The following is a 17,931-nucleotide window of genomic DNA, read 5'->3' on the forward strand; positions in this document are numbered from 1 at the left end:
AGTTCAGTGGATGGAAGTACCGACTGTCGCACAGTGCACACGTCTGCTCATTGATGTCACGTGAAACTACGCACACGTGACATAATGCGCTGTGACACGGACATATGACAGTCGCGTCTTGAGCGCGTCTTGTATTCTAACTTTGAGACATGACAGACCGTCGCAAAAACGCGAAACCCGACAAGCTTGCTGCTTATAAACGCGCCAGAGAAGGCGGGGGTCGAGACTGGAAGGTAAGCTAGTCTATCGAATTGTCCCTCGCGGCATACCTTACGACGCGTTTGTAGCCAGAAGAGGACGTTGAGGTGTATGACGAAGTGGACGAGGAGCAATACAAGTCCATCGTGAAGGGGAGACTTCAGAGAGATGATTTCATCGTTGACGATGGAGTAGACGGGTATGCCGACAATGGCATGGATGACTGGGGTGAGGATCAAGGAATGGAGTCCGACGAAGAAGTGAAACCGAAAGGTAGGCGCCTTGCAGTTTTTGATGTGTTTTCCTGCACCTGAATATCGTCTTAGAAAAGAAAAAATCGAAACTCGTGAAGACGAAACCCGCTCCGCCTCCTCCGCCAGTTGCAACCTTCAATGACTATAAGCAGAAGCCATCAGCTGCTGTTGAAGACGACTTCATGTCGTCGCTGCTGGGAAAAATGGAAAAGGTTACGCCGGACACGCGCTTTCGATCGAGAAAGCGAAAGCCGCGTGATATCTCCCCCCTGACCTCGTCTTCTCCGGACGATTTCAATGGGTACAGAGCGCCCGGGGACTTTTACGCGGACACGTCCTCTGACGGCCCAATTGACGAATACTCAGTGCCGCCGAGCGACGACTTGGATATCTCAGGACCCTTCAAACGGCAGAGAAGAGAAGACGCAGACGTCAAGCCAGCGGTACAGAAGTTCAAAATTTTCAATGTTGCCACGAGCTCGGAGGGTCTCAGCACGCCTTATGATGACTCACTCGACGATATTGACATGAGCGAATTTACTCATGATGAAGAGGAGCTGAAGCCGAAGATCGAAATTGTGAAAATGGAGGACGACGACATGGATCTTCTCAACCACCGCCACGCAAAGGAATCAAATGCGGTGAATAACGTAAAGGTCGAGAAAATGGAGGATGAAACGCCTTCTTGGGTAAACGTACATGCTTCGTTGAAAGTCGAAAAGAATGACGACTCCCTTGGCCCTTTGGGTGGACGTAGTGCAAACGTGCGTTCTTCCAACGTTGCGGCTTTGGAAGACGATGGGTCGCTGCGGTTCTTCTGGATTGATTATCTAGAGCAAGACGGGAATGTTCATTTCATTGGTAAGCTCAAGGATAAGAAGACGAAACTCTGGGTCAGTTGCTGTCTTACGGTAGAAAATTTGGAGCGTAACCTCTTTGTTCTGTCGCGTCCGAAGAAACTAGGTATGCTATGCACCACACATTTTACTATGTGCCATCTAACACTCATCCAGAGGATGGCCACGAGACGGACATCGTCCCAGACAATCTTGATGTTGCCAAAGATTTCGATGCTTTGCGGAAGAAAGCTGGAATAAATAAGTTTAAGAGCAAATTCGTCAAACGAAAATACGCCTTTGGAGAACCGGATGTGCCTCTGAATGAACACAGCTGGATGAAAGTCAAATATCCGTTTTCTGGTTTGTCTTTATGTGTCCTATCGAGTTGAAGCGTTCCAATTTCTTTGAAACAGAACCACAATTATCAGAAAATTTACAAACTGATACCATTGCGCGAATCTTCGGCACGAGGACGAGCGCATTCGAACTGCTCGTGTTAAAGAGAAAGATTATGGGACCATGCTGGCTGCAAATTAAAGAGCCTCATGTTGAGCACAAAGGCGTTAGTGAGAAAGAAAACTACAACTCTTATGTATACTGAAAAAAGCTTCAGATATCCTGGTGTAAATTTGAAGCCACGGTCTCCAATCCGAAGGATATCAACCCATTCCCCGAAACCGATGCGGACGCGCCAAAGGAAACGCCACCATTGACGGTTATGAGCCTTACTGTACGTACAGTCGTCAATTACAAGGAAAACAAGAGGGAAGTAGTTTGTGCGACTGCACGTACATGGTCGGACCGTGAGTCATCAAGTAACGCAGTACCTGCAACCTCCTCTGACTAACAGATGACGGAAGTGGATCTTGAGGATCCGACTCCACCTGATCAACTGTCCTGCACCGTGCACACGCTTGTTAGGCCACTGGTCAAATTCCCAGCTAGATTTCAAGATGCCGTTAAGTCGAACAAGAAGGGAACGATCCTTGCAGAGGCAAACGAGAGGGCACTGCTCAATAACCTCCTGCGTAAGTTCTTGTCGGAGCTTCAGAAGTCTTGTTTCTGATGTTACTTCTCCGTCAGTAACGATATTCAGGACGGATCCCGATGTTATCGTTGGCCATGAATTTCTCGGCGTGTCATTAGATGTTCTATTAGATCGCATGCGTGACCAAAAATTAAAAGACTGGTCAAGGATAGGCCGTTTCAGAAGGACGAGGTGGCCGAACATTGGGAAACAAGGAACTAACATCAAATTCCTGAATGGGAGGTTGTTGTGCGACCTTGCTAGCGACGGTGCCAAAGTACAGTATTGCCTTGGATACCAAAAAAAAAACGCTGATAGAGTAATTTTCAGGGCATGATTTCGTCAACTACATGGTCGATGACGGAGATGTGCGCAACGCACTTGAAATGTGAACGCGAAGACATTGATCCAGATGAAGTGGCCGATTACTTCGATGGTAATCTGTCGACACCGGACAAACTCATTAGGTTTGTGCAGCATTGCGAGCTTGATGCTCATTATCAAATGGCCATTGCTGCTCGAGTGCAAATTCTTCCGCTAACGAAGCAATTGACAAACCTTGCCGGAAATTCCTGGTAGGTGCTCTATGTTTTCTGCGGATCGATTCGGAGTTGACCCCTCTTCTAGGAACAAGACACTGAATGGCGGTCGTGCTGAGCGAAACGAGTACATCTTGCTTCACGAATTCCATCGTCTGAAATACATTTGCCCTGATAAAACTTTCGGCAAGAAGGTTGCTGCTGCTGCTGCCGTGAAGGCCGAAGCTGAAGGAGACGGAGTAGTCCCAGTGACACAAAAAAGTAAGAGGGACAAGTATAAGGGCGGCCTGGTCTTCGAGCCGAAGCGTGGCTTGTGGGACAAGTACATTCTTGTCATGGACTTCAACTCGTTGTACCCGAGCATTATCCAGGAATACAACATTGACTTCACCACTGTAGAAAGGGCCGATAGTGAGGTGAGTACTCCCGTGCCGTTCTAAGTACAATACTTGACGTTCTATCTAGGAGGGAGAAGAAGAGAAGATCCCCGATCCACCATCGTCTGATGTCCCCCAAGGAGTGCTTCCAAGGCTCATCGCTACTCTCGTTGCTAGGCGAAGGGAAGTCAAAAAGCTAATGAAGGATCGCTCGACACCACATGCTAAGATGCTCCAGGTAAATGAGACGAATGTGAAAGATGATGGCGACTGACGTGCGAAACTTTTGTAGTACGATATCAAGCAGCAAGCCCTCAAACTCACAGCCAATAGTATGTACGGGTGCCTCGGATTCGAGTATTCAAGGTTCTATGCTCGACCTCTTGCTGCACTCACGACCTATAAAGGACGTGAGATTCTGGCTAGGACACGAGAATTAGCGGAAAACCAGGGTCTCGACGTGAGTGACTTTTTAACGTTCCCCAGACGTCGTGGTTCTCTTTTCTAACTACCAACATCAGGTCATTTATGGCGATACAGATTCCATCTTCGTCAATTCTAATGTCACGGAGTTGCCTCAAGCGCTAAGGATATCAGACACCTTCAAGAAACTGGTCAACGAACAATATGTGAAGCTCGAGATTGACTTGGATGGTATCTTCCAACGTCTGCTTCTCCTACAAAAGAAGAAGTATGCTGCGCTCAAGGTGGAAGACGCAGAGCGGACTTCTGTCGAAGTAAAGGGCTTGGACATGAAGCGTCGAGAATATTGTCAGCTCTCGAAAGATACCTCTCAGTAAGTTCAGTCTCTACAGGCGATGAGTTTGTACTTATTTCCCCTAGCCATATCTTGGAAATGGTTTTGTCTGGCGAAGCTACGGAAACAGTTGTCGAACAGATCCACGAGCATCTATCAAAGCTCGGTGAAGAGGTTCGCGGTGACAAGATCAACTTGGATAAGTTCATTATCAACAAGGTAAGATGAAGTGCGTTACGTTTCTGACTGGGATTAATTCTTTTCTTTTCCCATAGCGTCTTGGTAAAAATCCTGAAGACTATCCGGACGCGAAGAGTCAACCACATGTCACCGTCGCGTTACGTTTGAAGTCGAAGGGCCAGCAACCTAGAGCAGGGGATGTCATTCCATATATATTTTGCCTAAACGAAGGTGCCGAATCGATGAAGTCTGCTCAGGCAGATAGGGCACATCACCCTGACGAGCTCAGAAGGGCAAACGGAGAGCTGAAAATAGGTAAGTACTGCATTCCTCACATCCTCGACGCGTCGCTAACCTTTCGGCGAAGACTATGAGTTTTACCTCTCACAGCAAATCCTTCCGCCTATTGAACGTCTCTGTGAGCCTATCGAAGGCACCGATAGAGCACGTCTCGCGGAATGTCTTGGCCTCGACCCAGGCCGCTTCCGTTCACATTACAATGGTGACTCGGACGACCGTGCATTTGGCACGCTAGAGTCGCAAATGCCTGATAACGTCAGGTTCAAAGATTGTGACCCATTAACGATCCGATGCCGAAAGTGCGAGGGTGAAATGCCATTCACACATATCTCGGAACGAGGGGTAGGTTTTCAATATTTCATTCATAACAATGAACGATGTCGAACGAATGTGATATTTACAGACGTCCATAATACAAACGTCCGGACCGACCTGCAAAGGCTGTCAAGCTCCACTAAAGACGACGAGCATGCAAATGCAGCTCGAAAACCAAATACGGGAGCATATCAATAGATACTACGAAGGCTGGACTGTTTGCGATGATCCAATGTGCCGCAATCGTACACGCATGATGAGCGTGTATGGTAGACGCTGCCTGAAGAGGGAATGCAAAGGCACAGTGGCTTTCGAGGTACGGTAGTTCTTTACTTGTCAGTGATTCATGGAGTGGAGGCTCATGATGTGATACAGTACTCCGATAATCAGCTGTATACCCAACTGATGTTCTACTCGAGTCTTGTTTGCCCTGAGAAGGTTCTGAAGTCTGCAATCGCTAGTCCTCAAAAGAGTGCGTTATTTATTAGAATCCTGGTCACTGGAATGCCTTACTGACTGGCTGTTCGTACATCCAAAATCCAACAGGTACCATTGATGCCGCTGTCCAGAACAATCGGAAACTTCTAGATGACATGAACGAGATTGTTGATAAATACTTGTCACAATGTGGACGGAGATGGGTGGAGCTTGGCAATCTCTTCTCGTTCATGAAGCTCTAGACTCAATTGTCTATTGAACTGGAATCTCGCATCATCAATACTTCGCTTTGTTTGAATGCTTTCTGGAATTGTATTGCTGTATTTATTAGCAAGTAGTATTACTCCGGTAACTCGGTGTCAACCGATAAAGACGTGGATTGGCCCAAGAAAAGAAGTGTATGCAACGCGTAAAATGAAAGTTCCAAACAACCCCTTGTACGTAAATAAAATTAGTATCTAAATGTCAAAGCGGACGAGCTGTTGCATATTTTCTATGATGATATAACAACGGTAAAGCTCCACTTCCTAACGGCAAAGTCCCAACACTCTCAACGCGTACGACGCGCGAAATGAACAATTCAGAAATCACGCTTCCTTCTTTCGCATTAGTGGTGTCAGCCTCGGCATCAACACCTCTACCATCATCGAGAAGATTATGCAACGGCATGCACGTAACGAGCTCGCACGATAACGCACCGAGGGAGCCTGTGAGGACGGGTAAGCCTTCTGCAGTGAGTTCGTGAGGTGTTATCCGGAATGGTTCGGGGAAGAGGTCGGCACGTGCGAAGTGGTGTGCGGTTGTGGATTGGGTGCTTGAGAGGAGGTTGATTACGAGATTTGGTCCTCGTCTTCGTCCTGGTTCACGTTTCTGGTTTTCTCGCGATGAAAAGTCGAAATTGGGATTGTCATTGTGTTCCGACTGCGCTATACGTTCCTTGAGCGAAGTCGCCATCCGAGAAGGTATACGTAACGAGAACGCAACGAGCGGGTGTGGGTACAATGCGATAGAGGTAAACGAGGATAACGTTGCACCATGAAATTTATGCTCTTTTTCATTTTCTTGTTTGCCGTCGAATGGATAGTATGAGGCTACGACCGCAACAGGTTGCGCAGTTTCGCGGAGTAAACGACGTAGAGCGTCTTTCGTCGCGTCATTGTTTGTCGTTGTTGAAATGCACCTGCACAAGAAGGTTTTTCGTTGTGTAGATGAGAGGACGCGACGCGTCTGGTAGCGGGCGAGAGCAAGCATAGGCGTTTCGCGTTCAATGTTTTCTGAGTTTCTGAGCGAGCGTTTATGTATTGCCAAATTAGGAAGTGATCTGCGGTCAAAGTGAAGACGAGTTACCGAAAGAAATTCACTTTTCCTCCGTACACCAACAAACAACGTATTGTACCGCGATGCTGCAGCCATTCCGTGCGACGTCGGCCGTATCGTCCGCGTACAAGTCACTGTTACTTTTTCGACGGGCAACTAGAGCATACGCAACAAACTCCTCAGATTCAAATTCGTCCTCAGACTCTTACAACTCCAACAAATTCGCAGACATCGCCCAAGCCACCTCCGCACCTCTCAAAGTCCAAGACAAACGCGCACAGACAGAAACCGCCTTTGCGCGTAACCCCGAAGATTCCGCGCTCACAATCGAAGAAAAACGTGACTACGTGCGTCCGCCAGTCCTACGCGATTCCGACCGTAGTCGTCTACGTGGTGTCCGAGTAACGCGTCGGTCAGACGGTACCATCGACGAACAAATCGTCGGTCAACGAATCTACCTCCCCAACATCATCTTCACGCTCGTCCGTAACCAAACCCCACCTGGTAAACCTTACAACCCGTACGAAGCGACCTTCTACGTCCCGCAAAATATCACCAAAACAGACATACGCTCGTACCTACTCGCAATATACGGCGTCGAATGCACGTATATCCGTACAGATAACTACTACGTTCCTATAAAACAACGACACGCCGAGACAATCGGCCGTCTCCAAACCCCTCGCGGCCCCAAACGGTCCCACAAACGCGCCGTCGTAGGTCTCAAACAACCCTTTTACTACCCTCAAATGGTAGAAGACATGAACGGGAAAGACCGCTGGCTACGCGAAACCGCTCTCGAAGATGCTTTCCACTTGAAACACATAAAGACCGTACAGAAGGCTATGTCTGTCAAGTTCGATAAGACTACCGGTATAGGCGGACAAAGGGAGAATGATATCGAGAAACTTGCGTCGCTTTGGGATACACGGAAGAAGATTATTCGGAGGTTATGGGAACGTAGAGAGGAAAGGGAGCTGCGTGCTCGAGAGATTGCTAAAGGATTGGAAGAGGTGCGGAAGTAGAGGATTGATAATGTCATACTCGGAGTGCTCTTGGCATTAATTATGTTCATCTACCTGTCACTCGCCTCTCAATAACTTGCTAATCAGACTTAGAGTCTACCTCACGTTGTAAAACGGCCAATTAGCTCGACCGGAAGAAGATCCCACCACCAGAAGTATCCGATATCGACCTAAAGGCTTTCAAGAAAACACCGCGCCGCTCGATTCGTAACATTTTTCAAATGCTTTGCTGGAGTCAACAAGGCCTTCATGTAGACTTTGTTTGATGAACCTTAACTAAAGTGGAAAAACTCAATTGACTTGACAAGGTCTGGTTTAAATGCAGGTAAGATACCACCCGGCTCGATCTAGTGAAATGCACAGTTGCACACTGCCTTGTCCATCGAAAACGTGAGCAGACCAACCAGCTAACATTACAAAGCATCAACTACTATTGATTGGTGTTACAATTGTATCATGTACAGGAACAAGAAAATGCTGGTTGTCTGCTACTACTCAAACTGGATACAAAAAGCATGATTACTATCGAAGAAAAGCGTCGCAAGAAAAACAATGAAAAAGTTAAGCCCGTCTGATGTGTGAAACTGGCTAATCGAGTGTGAGCCTCTGTGATAGCAAAATGAAAGGAAGCGAAAAGCAACGGAGATTCAGATTGTTTTCGGATTGAATGCTGAATTATGACTGATAGCGAAACCCAAATCTATACGTGTGTCATGATGATCGTGAGTGAGTAATGCAGCTCGAGTAAATTACTGGAAAGGTTGTCGATTTGTTTTGTTCTCTCGGGATTATGAATCTGTTTAAAGTGGCCTGTCGTGTGAATTTCGAACGTGAAAAATACATTTAGAGAGCCTCCCGTCGCACTTCTGCATTAAAAGAAAAAATTCAGCGTGCGATAAAATAAACTTCTGTTTTGTCCAGAGAAAAACAAACCTTGTGAGCGGTCCTGCAAGCCGGGCACGGCGACCTTCTCTTTTCAGCCCCCTGTTTTCTAGAACCTCGTTTCTGTGGTGTAACAAGCATGGGTTTGTCGGGTCCTGAAACCGTTCGGGCGCGTTTACTCGCGCTCGTCACGGGTAATGAAAAAGGATTGGAAGAATAAATTTCGGGCCCGGCTGTGTCGGCTTTCCTTTTAAGCGCAGGGTAGAAATTGCCCCGGTCCCGAGACGGATCGGAAACGTCAACGATCGGTTCGGCGGCGACGTCACGGCTGTGGTCGTATGCTGTCAGCGATTCTACCTGAGCCCTCCACGCGGAGATTCGTCGAATTTTGTCATCCTTCAATGATAGATGTCCAGTATTATTTCCCACCACCGGCGCAGACTCTGCACGTAGCACGTTCTGAGTCTGAGTTTCTCGAGGACGAGGCGTCGTATTCGGAGCTAGGAAGGGCATTGACCTGTCATTAGGAGCCTCTTGTTTGACTCGTGGGTTAGTCATGACGACTGGTGAAGGCCTATGATTTTGTGGGTGGATTCGAGGCGGTACACTCACGTCGAAGGGTTGGATAGGAGGCATCATCTTCTCGCATATCGACAGTGGAAGGGTAGGCTGCTGTTGGAGATAAGAAACATCTGTTTTATTGTTGACAAGTGGCGCAGCAGCATGGCTGGGGTACACGTTTTGACCAGCTAGATGCGGAGAAACGTCGAATGGTTGGTAAAACTGTCCATTCAGACCTACAAAAAAGGCCGCATAGTCTGGGTGCACTGGTTGGTTGTATCTAATCGGACCGTTCCAAACAGGATGGCTCGATATCGGATACTGATATGGCACAGTCGACGGCCAGTATCGATACACATCGTGCATAGGGGCAGGATAAGTGGGTAAAGCAACTGGTGGGAGCGACTGGTAGCTAGTTTGTTGAGGAGCCTGTGACATGCGCTATGCAAAGACGTATCGAAATGTTCCCAAAATCTCGAGGATAACGCCTAAGTGAGACGCTTGGAGCCATACACCTGTCGGAGTATTCCACGGTCTTATACGCGAGCACAGAAGTGATGACCTGTCAAGAACATATGACCAGACTTGCGCAACGCTAAACCCGGTCTTTCTAACCTTGCCTGAATGCCGTGAGGGTGCGTAGGTCTGTCAGTGTGGTGGATGGGGGCTAAGATATGAGGCAAAGAGTACTGCGCCAGCGCCCAATCTGCACAGCTGAGTTTCAAATTACAGGCGGAGTTCCAATGTGTCTTTCTCTCCTGACTTGTGAATTCTTTTAATTATAATTTATTTTCCTTTGTTGCAAAAATCCGTCTTTGAGTAAATAAATAAATACACAGATCCATAAACAAGTCCGTAATGGAAAGCGAATTATTGAAAATATACGCGACGTAAGTTAGCTAGCTGCTAACACTCGCAGGACCTGAACCTTCAACTTGAATTGTTAATTCTTCCAGCCCTGAAATTCTCCGGCGTAGAATCGAGTCTACGCGTTCTACGACGCGTTCAGCTGATACCCACGTTGCTTTTGTCGTATCGTCGAGTGAAGGGGTTGCACGCGCTAATTGGACGTGTATCGAGCCGATCAGACTCGAGGAATCTTTTGGCCAGAATCGGGGTGCGGTGTAGTTTACTAGGCCATCTACCATTGATAGCTATCGGAAAATATAATCAGCATCGCTCATTGATAATATCATCGGGAGGGGGCCAAACATGCCTCGGCAAGCGCTTGCTTGATACTATTTTCACGATCTGATACATCGAGACAGAGGACTTTCCCGCTGTCTATGACAAGTGGAACGACACTTGCTACGATGAGGATAGCAATAAACAGGGACGCGATTGGATCAAAGCCAGTCCAGCCATAAAACTGGATGAGCAACGTTGAGATAATAACTCCAACGGAGCCGAGCGTATCCTTGATAAAGTAAAATAGCAAGCAAATCAGTATTCAGTTAAGCTGAATAAAGCTATCCCGGTAACTTACAGCCATTACGTGTAAGAACACGCCACGCATATTATGACTATGTCCTTCATGATCTCCTCCATGACTATGACTATGATCATGCAAGTTCGGCACGTGCCCACCATGTGAATGATCATGGTGTTGCGCAAAATGTGCGTCATGTCCGAATTGATAGCTTGGCGTCAGCGGTGACGAAGGATTATTTTCAGACAGCGACGGAGAAAGAAGGCCGGGAGCAGGCATCATGCTTGGCGTTCGAGTATGCCGTGACATATGAGGCGGGTTCGGGAGTAAATGGCCATTTGGACTCGGTGGAGAGTTGAGAGGTGGACTAAGGTTGTGCCCGGCGGGGATGTGGAGAGATACCGAGCGAACATGAAAGCGCGTGGTGCCTGGAGGTGCAGATGCTGGAACAGTTGCCCCATTTATTTGTGGCACATGTAAGTGACCATCACCATGTGCGTGAACATGTGCGGAAGAAGAGTGAGTCGGTGTTGCGTAATGAGGGGCGAGACCGTGATGGCTCGCGTTGTGCTCTTCATGGTCATGGTGATGCTCTCCAGAACACGCTTCGATGGAGTCGGATATTGTTGAAGAGTTTGAAATCGGGGAGTGGCTATGATTGCGATCATGGTCATGATCGTGGTGAGAGTGCGAAATTCGCAACTCCGGAGAATGCGAATGGCTATGCCCATGTCCCGAATGCGAAGTAGATTCGCCACCATGAGGATGACCATGTGAATGCGAATGGCCCTGGATGTCAAGGAACATAAACACATAACACAATACAAATCAGACGGGCGCGGTCTTACATGGTGATGGTGTCCACCCATCGCAAACATTCCGAAAAGGTTGACGAGAAGCCCGAGCGTACTAACTAGAAGTAGCTGGCTCGTATTCATTTCAGGCGGATCAATACTTCAAGGTCGGAACCAGTTTTAGTCATAAGTCCAGAAAATTTTCACATTTTGTATCACTCACATGCGTTGGATGGCCTCGAACACGATGAAAATGGATATAAGAATGAGGAAAATTCCGTTTGCGAATCCCGACAACGTTTCGATTCTCCCGTACCTTTTTTTGCTGTCATTAAGGGGTGAAGAGGAGATCAACGAAACACTGACCCATATGTAAAACGCTCATTTGGCGGCCAGGTAGCCATGACTGACGCAAAAAGACCCATTGCAATAGCCATGCAGTCAAACGCCATATGAATAGCTGCGGGACCATTAGACTCAATGTTGGAAGTAACAAAGCCGATTAAACTGACCATCCGAGATAAGTCCCAGGCTATTAGTCCAAACACCATAAAGCATCTGGACGAGCATGTACGCTAGATTTAATATCAAGAAATAAAATATCTTGCGTGATTCAGGATTTGCAAGGACTGTCTTCAAGTATGCCTTAGCCAGACGAATCGTCGGAGTACGCGGTGGACTAGCGAGCGTTTGAGTGCTATCTGGAGCAGATCCTGTAATCGATACATTAAAGCAGCCGACTCCTTTGCTCAATTGTTATAGTTGGGCTTACCATAGAAGAGTAGCCCGGCCACAATGCAATCAGACCATGAAGGGAATTGGGAAAACGCAAGCGGTCCGAGAATAAGCGCCGGCACCAGAGTACTCGCATACGAGATCCTGAAGTGCTTTGCTGGTAAAGCAACAGCACTAACGGTTTCCCGCGTTCTTGGTGTAAGGTACAGAAGAGAATATGCAAGTGCTGGTAGGGCTACGAAGGCAACCAAAGGAGCGGCAGGTGCATCGGTGGATTCATACTTTCAACAATTTAGTAAAGTATAGTGCATGGGAGCAGAGGGAAGCTTACAACTAGGCTCTTAAAGAGATAAAATGGAAGGCCAATGACAGTTGCTCCTAGTATTGTAGCCATGCTCGTAGCTTTCACTCCTAAAGCAGGTGCAAGAACACTTTGCGTATGTTCGAGGCCTACGGTGGAGAGCCCGTATATAAATACAACCACATAGCCTGGGAGAGCATATTTGACATTGGACAGCGTAAACCCCATGTCTGAGAGGAACGAAAATAAGAAAGTGACGCCGAGAATAGTCGTTTTGCGCATCTAACGCCAGAATGATCAGTTGAATGTCCACAACGTTCGGGAAATTGGGCGCTTACGGAGTCGTGCTGAACTAGCGCTCCAACCCAGAACGACGCGAAGTTCGTAAATAAAGCAACTCTACAACAACTCCATCAGAGACAGCACAAGACACAAGTCAACTCAATACACGCACCTTATCGCAGAAATTCTATAGAGAGCTGTCAATAAACATGCTTGCTGAACGAACAGCATCAAAGATGCAATTCCAAGGACCGACCACTGTACCACCATTTGCAGAACCACATAAACACGTTAAGTCTGCAATAAACAATATAGTGTTCAAGGCAAAAAGAACTGACCTCGACCCTTGCATTCGCTCTTTTCGTTATCTCCTGTTTAACCCCCTCCCATACCAAAACAGCAAGCCCGCCAAATGCAAGCACTCTAATAAGTACCCAGAAAACGCCTAGGTGTAGGTCGACCGACAAGAGCCATTCCTTCCCTGCGTCGAGAGACGCGACAAGTAGGATGTTGGAGAGGATAAGTCGTGATAGGAGGGTCACGGGAAGACTTTTCGAGTCAGAAATATTTGAAGCTAGATTAGTGAGTGCTACTGTTGGTGAGTTGAAGATGGAGACGTACGAAGCAGATGATATTCGTGAAGGATTGAGCGCGATCTTCGAACGCGTCTTCGAGTTCGGTGCAGACATCCCTTCTCACCAGAGAGATTGGCAGATCAAAATGGCATTACCAGATACTCCTAAATGTTTAAAAGGGACAGAAAGTCGCGAACAAACTTCAGAGGAGGAGGGTAAGAAGCTAAGTAAAGCTTAAACCGCAATACCGCGTCTGGATGATCGACACCTCACCATCCGCGAACACGAAATTCGAGATCAAATGTTTACGTAAATAGTTCATCTAACAACTGGATCCAGGAATAAATGCCACTAAATCAATTACATCGATGCCCTACGTCTTATCATTTGCGTCTCACCAAAATCGCACCGTTACGGGATCTTATCCCATCCCAGGCCAGTGGAATGCGCCTATGCAGATGGACGTATACCGTATCACGGCATTTTCCGTACACACTTCAAAGTTTAGGGCACAAACCTTTCACCAGGATGCTTAGGCATGGGGATGGGAGAAACTACAGAGGCGACGAGGCAAGTGATATTACATTTTATTTCAACGATGCTCACTTCGGTTCATAAACATGATAATGTACTGTAACACGACGTAAAGAAACCCGAAAGCACCAGTCAGAAGACAGCAAAACGCAAAGCAGTGCGTACGAAGAGAAAACAGTGTCAAGCGTTCGTGTACTGAGCCATAAGATTGCTCCAAGCGCTAAGAGGGTCAACATCCTGAGGGGACAACATCTCTTGTCCAGTCTGTCCGTAAGTCGGCGATGCATACACATTCTGCATCCCACTCATGTCGTAATACCCACCCATTTCATACTGCCCACTACTACTTCCAACCACGTTTTGGCTGTACCCAGGTCCCATCATACCGGACATATTCACCTCCGGGCCAACTTGCGAGCCATTGCCATATCCAGTATTAGGCTGCATCCCCACTGGACTATATGCCATCGTCATCGTCTGATTGTTCTGCCATTGCGCTTGGTTCTGTGCGTGCAAGTGAGCCTGTGCCTGGGTATGTACTTGCACGTGTGCATGCATATGTTCAGGCGGGAGGTGCATGCCGAACAGTGCCATCTCCGGTGATTGCTGGTAGCTCGACACAGGGCTCGATTCAATAGGGGAAACAAACTGTTGTTGATGCTGCATATGCGATGACGGCTCGCCATAAAACGAAGTCTGTAAATGTGCCGGACTAACGGGTGATGTAGGAGACGCCGGAGTCTGTGGCATTGGAGAATTAAATGCAACTGCCGGACTTGAGGCGGGCGAACGAGATCCGCGCGAAGACGAAGGAGATTGCGGCTTCTTAGCCACAAGGCGGGTTTTGCCTCCGAGCGTTGTCAGCTCATCTTCGTTCTTCGGGATTAATTCCTGTGATGATTCGCGCTTCGTGCCGCCCATTGTATCTCTTGTTTGATTTTGGTGTTCATCCATGGACGCATGGGCACGGTCTCTTAGTCTTTTGAGCACAGGCTGCATACAATAGTCAACTCAGAAGTTCGGACTCTACTCTGCGTAGCTAAACAACGTACCAAAACCTTCTCGGTCCTGCTCTTTTCCCCCAGCTGTGCAAATAGGTCGTACGCTTGATCCAGGTCTCTCAGTGCGGATCGAGACAACGCCATTCCCGGACATTTAGCCGGAATAGAACCCAGGACAATCTAACAACAGCGATCAGATCGCGAATTACGAAGAAAATTGGAGCCAGCAGGAAGTAGAAAAACATACAGCGCACGAAAAGACATGCGTGAACAAGAACCAGTTCCTTTCTGTCAGGTCTTTATAATGAGACCACAGACTTTTCACGAGTTTGACGAAGAATGATGCGCTCTCGTGGGCTCGCAAGACGGAATGACCATATTTCCCACTGAGTGGATCTACAGGGCTGTCACTCATGGCCTTTGCGAAGAATCCTCGGTGCATATACAATAGCGCTTCATATAACAATCGATCAGCGGTGATCATTGCTGGGTATAAAATTTTAGAACATGTGCGATACTTACTGACTTCCTTGATGGCAAGTATAATATGCCGTTGCATCGTTAAAGCCATTGGCGGATCACCACTAGCTGAGTACATGGGCGCACTGCCGAAGCCGGGGACTTGTAGTGATGGAGGAATATAATAAGCACGGACACGTTTGTCCAGCTCAGTCACGGTCGCGTAAGAAGGGGTCCTCGCGCCGAACACCTGATCATGTACAATGCTAAGTAATTCAGACGAGAAACGGTGTTTCCAAGCATCGACTGCGGGCCGATTCGTTAACAGGGTGACTGATAAAGGATCGGGGGCTATGCGCTCACAAGACATTTCGACCTGCCCGGAAGGAGTCTTCGTAGTTTCGTGCGCCATCTTGCAGTCGATATGGGCCATGGCGAGGGAAGGGGGGCGTCCATAGGTTAAACTCTGCGAAATCTGAATGTAGTATGCGAATTGAAAACCATTATCAGTTCCATACCTGCCAAGAGTCGTACACGTAAATCTCCCAAAACAATTCACGACGAAGTTTCGTCTCCTCCGGAGAGAGCTTCCAACGCGTGCTATCGCGGTCTATATTGATTTGTCAGTTCCCATCAGAAGTGGAAAAGAAGTTCAATTTGACTTACGAAGACCAATCTAAAAGAGGCGGAATTATCAGCGAACTAATAAAAGCAGGAAAAGGAACGGACGGACGCTTTGTGCCAACTTGATCACCGTCCCCATTAACGTCCATCTCTGCGAGTCGACGTCGTTCAAGAACATATAGTGACACATAATCACCTGCCGGACCATCGATAAATGGTTCTGGACATGGATAATCACTAGGTCTCACCAGGGCCTGAATTGCCGGTATGCTCGGATCTTCCAGTACAGCATCAAGGCTGAGTGCCGCCTTGGAGAGTTGGAAGTACCGCACACCAGCAGTATCATGCGAGGGTCGTTTAAGATCAACAAGGATGCCAACAGCGAGGACAATGTACAAGAGGGCGAGTCGGTGACTTTCGAACGAGCCCGAATCGCGGTCTGTCTCTGCGTCCACCGGTGACTCTGCAGTCGCGTACGGATACACACGCGCGAATATGTGCTTGTCGAACTGCTCCTTTGTCACGGGATGATACATCCACGATGCATTGGCAAAGTACAGATCGGCAAGCTCACGAGCCGTTGGTGCGTCCGGTAACGCAGCTAGGAGTGTCGAGCGCAGGTCATCCGCGGCTGCTTGGTTGAGCGACGGCGAAAAGGGGAAGGCGTGACTCAGCCAGGGTATATCCACGGGAAGCGCCAGCATGTGGTGCTCCTCGCCATCCGAGTGGTCGCTCTCTTCGTTCTGAGAAGGGTTTATTATACAGGGAAGATCACATAGATTATATTAGTCAATGACGTTGTGAGGTTAGTTTCAGGGTTCAGAAGAGATGCGCACTTGGAGAAGATACTGGAGAAGACACTTCGTTATTTTTCATTCAAGCGGAGCAAGAAGAAGAAAAGAGACGAACCCAAGAGTTCGCTGTTTGTCCATAGAAATTCGTGCGACCAGTATGGGAGATTGACCTTGAAGACTATGTTAAATCCTGACTGTTCTCTCGCATAACGAATTTGATAATTTACAGTGAACCAACGGCATCAATTGTGTCTTCTTCCTCTTGCGTTCTTGGTGGCTCAGCAATCACCTCTCTTTCTAACGGGTTCTTAACTTTTAGTAGCTCATCACTCAGCAGCGGATGTCTATCATTGTGTATTGCGCTGTGTGCAACTTGAAGGGCGTCTTCAAGGGATCGCACACGGTGAGATAGTTCTGCGATCTTTTCGTGCAGGGTCTCTGTATTCGCGAGTACAAATCTACGGGGAAAAGACGGTAAGTGAACAACCCGAACCGGATGAACAGTAGAATGCAAGCGGTTCCCACCTATTGCCCTTGCCTGTCGTCAGAGAGCCTGAAGAAGGGTATGAGATAACACTCCGGTGAGTGCGGAGTCATAGGGGCTATTACAACCGGACAGAACAGCGGAAGTAAGCGCACCATCTGGACAAATTTGACTACAGCCTCGCTTGATGCAGGCGCCTGACCCAGATTGAGGATGTTAGTGTAGTTCTGATAGTGATTAGAATGAAGGGGATGGACGCACTGCAAGGGAACTTCCTGGTGGTAGCGATCACCGGGACAAAGATTGTTAATCTTCCTGTATGATGGCCTGTATGTCCGAGAGTGGGCGCACCTATCACAACGCAGCTTGAGCCTGGAGTAGGCAGTTTAGAGTGTTAGTATAGTAGCAACCGAGAGTCGCGGAGCAGACGTTATTTGGCGGAGGGCGCGTGTGCCTGGGACTAAGCGACGGCTCACCTTCGGCATTCAGCACAGGACAGCGCAGTGCTTCGTTTCTTGTTTCTCGCCGCCGACCCGACAGCGTCATCGTCGTAGCGCCTCCCGAGCATCGACGATGTCGTGACGAAGACACAAAGAAGGTGAAACGCGTCGCTGCTGACGAAAAGAGCCGTCAAGGGCCGCGGTCAGGCAGAAGCTCGTGATTGCCGACTATAAATCGAAGAAGACGATGCACTGGAGATAAGATCAGCCGGTTCACTCTGCTGCGTTCGCTGCCGCTTGGGTGCACGCAGCGACGATGAAAGGTCGATTGGACAGATAGATGCACGGGGCTGTCGACCGGGCTAATGAACAGGTTACTCAAACGGCTTCCGGGCAGGCGCCTGTCACTTCACGTATACGGCTGTTGACCTGCTAGGACATCCTTTGTCTGTCTATTAATATCGCGTTAT

General features: G+C 48.1%; 6 protein-coding genes across 6 annotated transcripts; 3 read left to right on the forward strand and 3 right to left on the reverse strand.

Moving 5' to 3' along the window:
- Positions 1–53: 53 nt before the first annotated feature.
- Positions 54–6,453, forward strand: FOMMEDRAFT_137775 (uncharacterized protein; the record flags this gene model as incomplete). The annotated part of the gene is made up of 20 exons (XM_007261362.1): positions 54–60; positions 157–233; positions 288–471; positions 525–1,415; positions 1,466–1,651; positions 1,705–1,853; positions 1,905–2,094; positions 2,152–2,319; positions 2,375–2,595; positions 2,649–2,893; positions 2,946–3,273; positions 3,323–3,472; positions 3,527–3,694; positions 3,756–4,030; positions 4,078–4,210; positions 4,267–4,486; positions 4,539–4,813; positions 4,875–5,102; positions 5,162–5,258; positions 5,333–6,453. 20 exons carry the CDS (start codon positions 54–56, stop codon positions 5,464–5,466), a joined length of 4,326 nt encoding a protein of 1,441 aa, XP_007261424.1. The 3' UTR covers positions 5,467–6,453.
- A 525-nt stretch (positions 6,454–6,978) lies between these two features.
- Positions 6,979–7,287, forward strand: FOMMEDRAFT_42049 (uncharacterized protein; the record flags this gene model as incomplete). The annotated part of the gene is made up of 1 exon (XM_007261363.1): positions 6,979–7,287. A coding segment is annotated over one exon (309 nt), but the record flags the coding sequence as incomplete, so codon positions are not given.
- Positions 7,288–8,008: 721 nt separating this feature from the next.
- FOMMEDRAFT_16138 (uncharacterized protein) lies at positions 8,009–9,658 on the reverse strand. The gene is made up of 2 exons (XM_007261364.1): positions 8,500–9,658; positions 8,009–8,432 (listed from the first exon to the last, which is right to left on the reverse strand). The coding sequence occupies exons 1-2, from the start codon at positions 9,445–9,447 to the stop codon at positions 8,367–8,369; spliced, it is 1,014 nt and encodes a 337-aa protein (XP_007261426.1). The 5' UTR covers positions 9,448–9,658; the 3' UTR covers positions 8,009–8,366.
- Positions 9,659–9,807: 149 nt separating this feature from the next.
- On the reverse strand, positions 9,808–13,235 carry FOMMEDRAFT_137778 (cation efflux protein). Its single transcript, XM_007261365.1, has 13 exons — positions 13,172–13,235; positions 12,889–13,099; positions 12,723–12,808; positions 12,607–12,667; positions 12,299–12,550; positions 12,005–12,248; positions 11,745–11,945; positions 11,599–11,692; positions 11,456–11,548; positions 11,287–11,392; positions 10,496–11,227; positions 10,226–10,426; positions 9,808–10,163 (listed from the first exon to the last, which is right to left on the reverse strand). The coding sequence occupies exons 3-13, from the start codon at positions 12,779–12,781 to the stop codon at positions 9,909–9,911; spliced, it is 2,298 nt and encodes a 765-aa protein (XP_007261427.1). The 5' UTR covers positions 12,782–12,808; positions 12,889–13,099; positions 13,172–13,235; the 3' UTR covers positions 9,808–9,908.
- A 258-nt stretch (positions 13,236–13,493) lies between these two features.
- On the forward strand, positions 13,494–13,703 carry FOMMEDRAFT_150007 (uncharacterized protein; the record flags this gene model as incomplete). The annotated part of the gene is made up of 2 exons (XM_007261366.1): positions 13,494–13,613; positions 13,662–13,703. The coding sequence occupies 2 exons, from the start codon at positions 13,494–13,496 to the stop codon at positions 13,701–13,703; spliced, it is 162 nt and encodes a 53-aa protein (XP_007261428.1).
- A 136-nt stretch (positions 13,704–13,839) lies between these two features.
- FOMMEDRAFT_75316 (uncharacterized protein) lies at positions 13,840–17,589 on the reverse strand (the record flags this gene model as incomplete). The annotated part of the gene is made up of 16 exons (XM_007261367.1): positions 13,840–14,652; positions 14,712–14,840; positions 14,908–15,113; positions 15,183–15,425; positions 15,483–15,585; positions 15,638–15,729; positions 15,849–15,939; positions 15,992–16,477; positions 16,580–16,591; positions 16,653–16,707; positions 16,765–16,995; positions 17,063–17,090; positions 17,177–17,218; positions 17,283–17,296; positions 17,373–17,393; positions 17,498–17,589. The coding sequence occupies 16 exons, from the start codon at positions 17,587–17,589 to the stop codon at positions 13,840–13,842; spliced, it is 2,658 nt and encodes an 885-aa protein (XP_007261429.1).
- Between the last annotated feature and the right edge of the window lie 342 nt (positions 17,590–17,931).

This window comes from Fomitiporia mediterranea (genome assembly GCF_000271605.1).
Source record: "Fomitiporia mediterranea MF3/22 unplaced genomic scaffold FOMMEscaffold_1, whole genome shotgun sequence".
NCBI classification, from domain to species: Eukaryota; Fungi; Basidiomycota; class Agaricomycetes; order Hymenochaetales; family Hymenochaetaceae; genus Fomitiporia; species Fomitiporia mediterranea.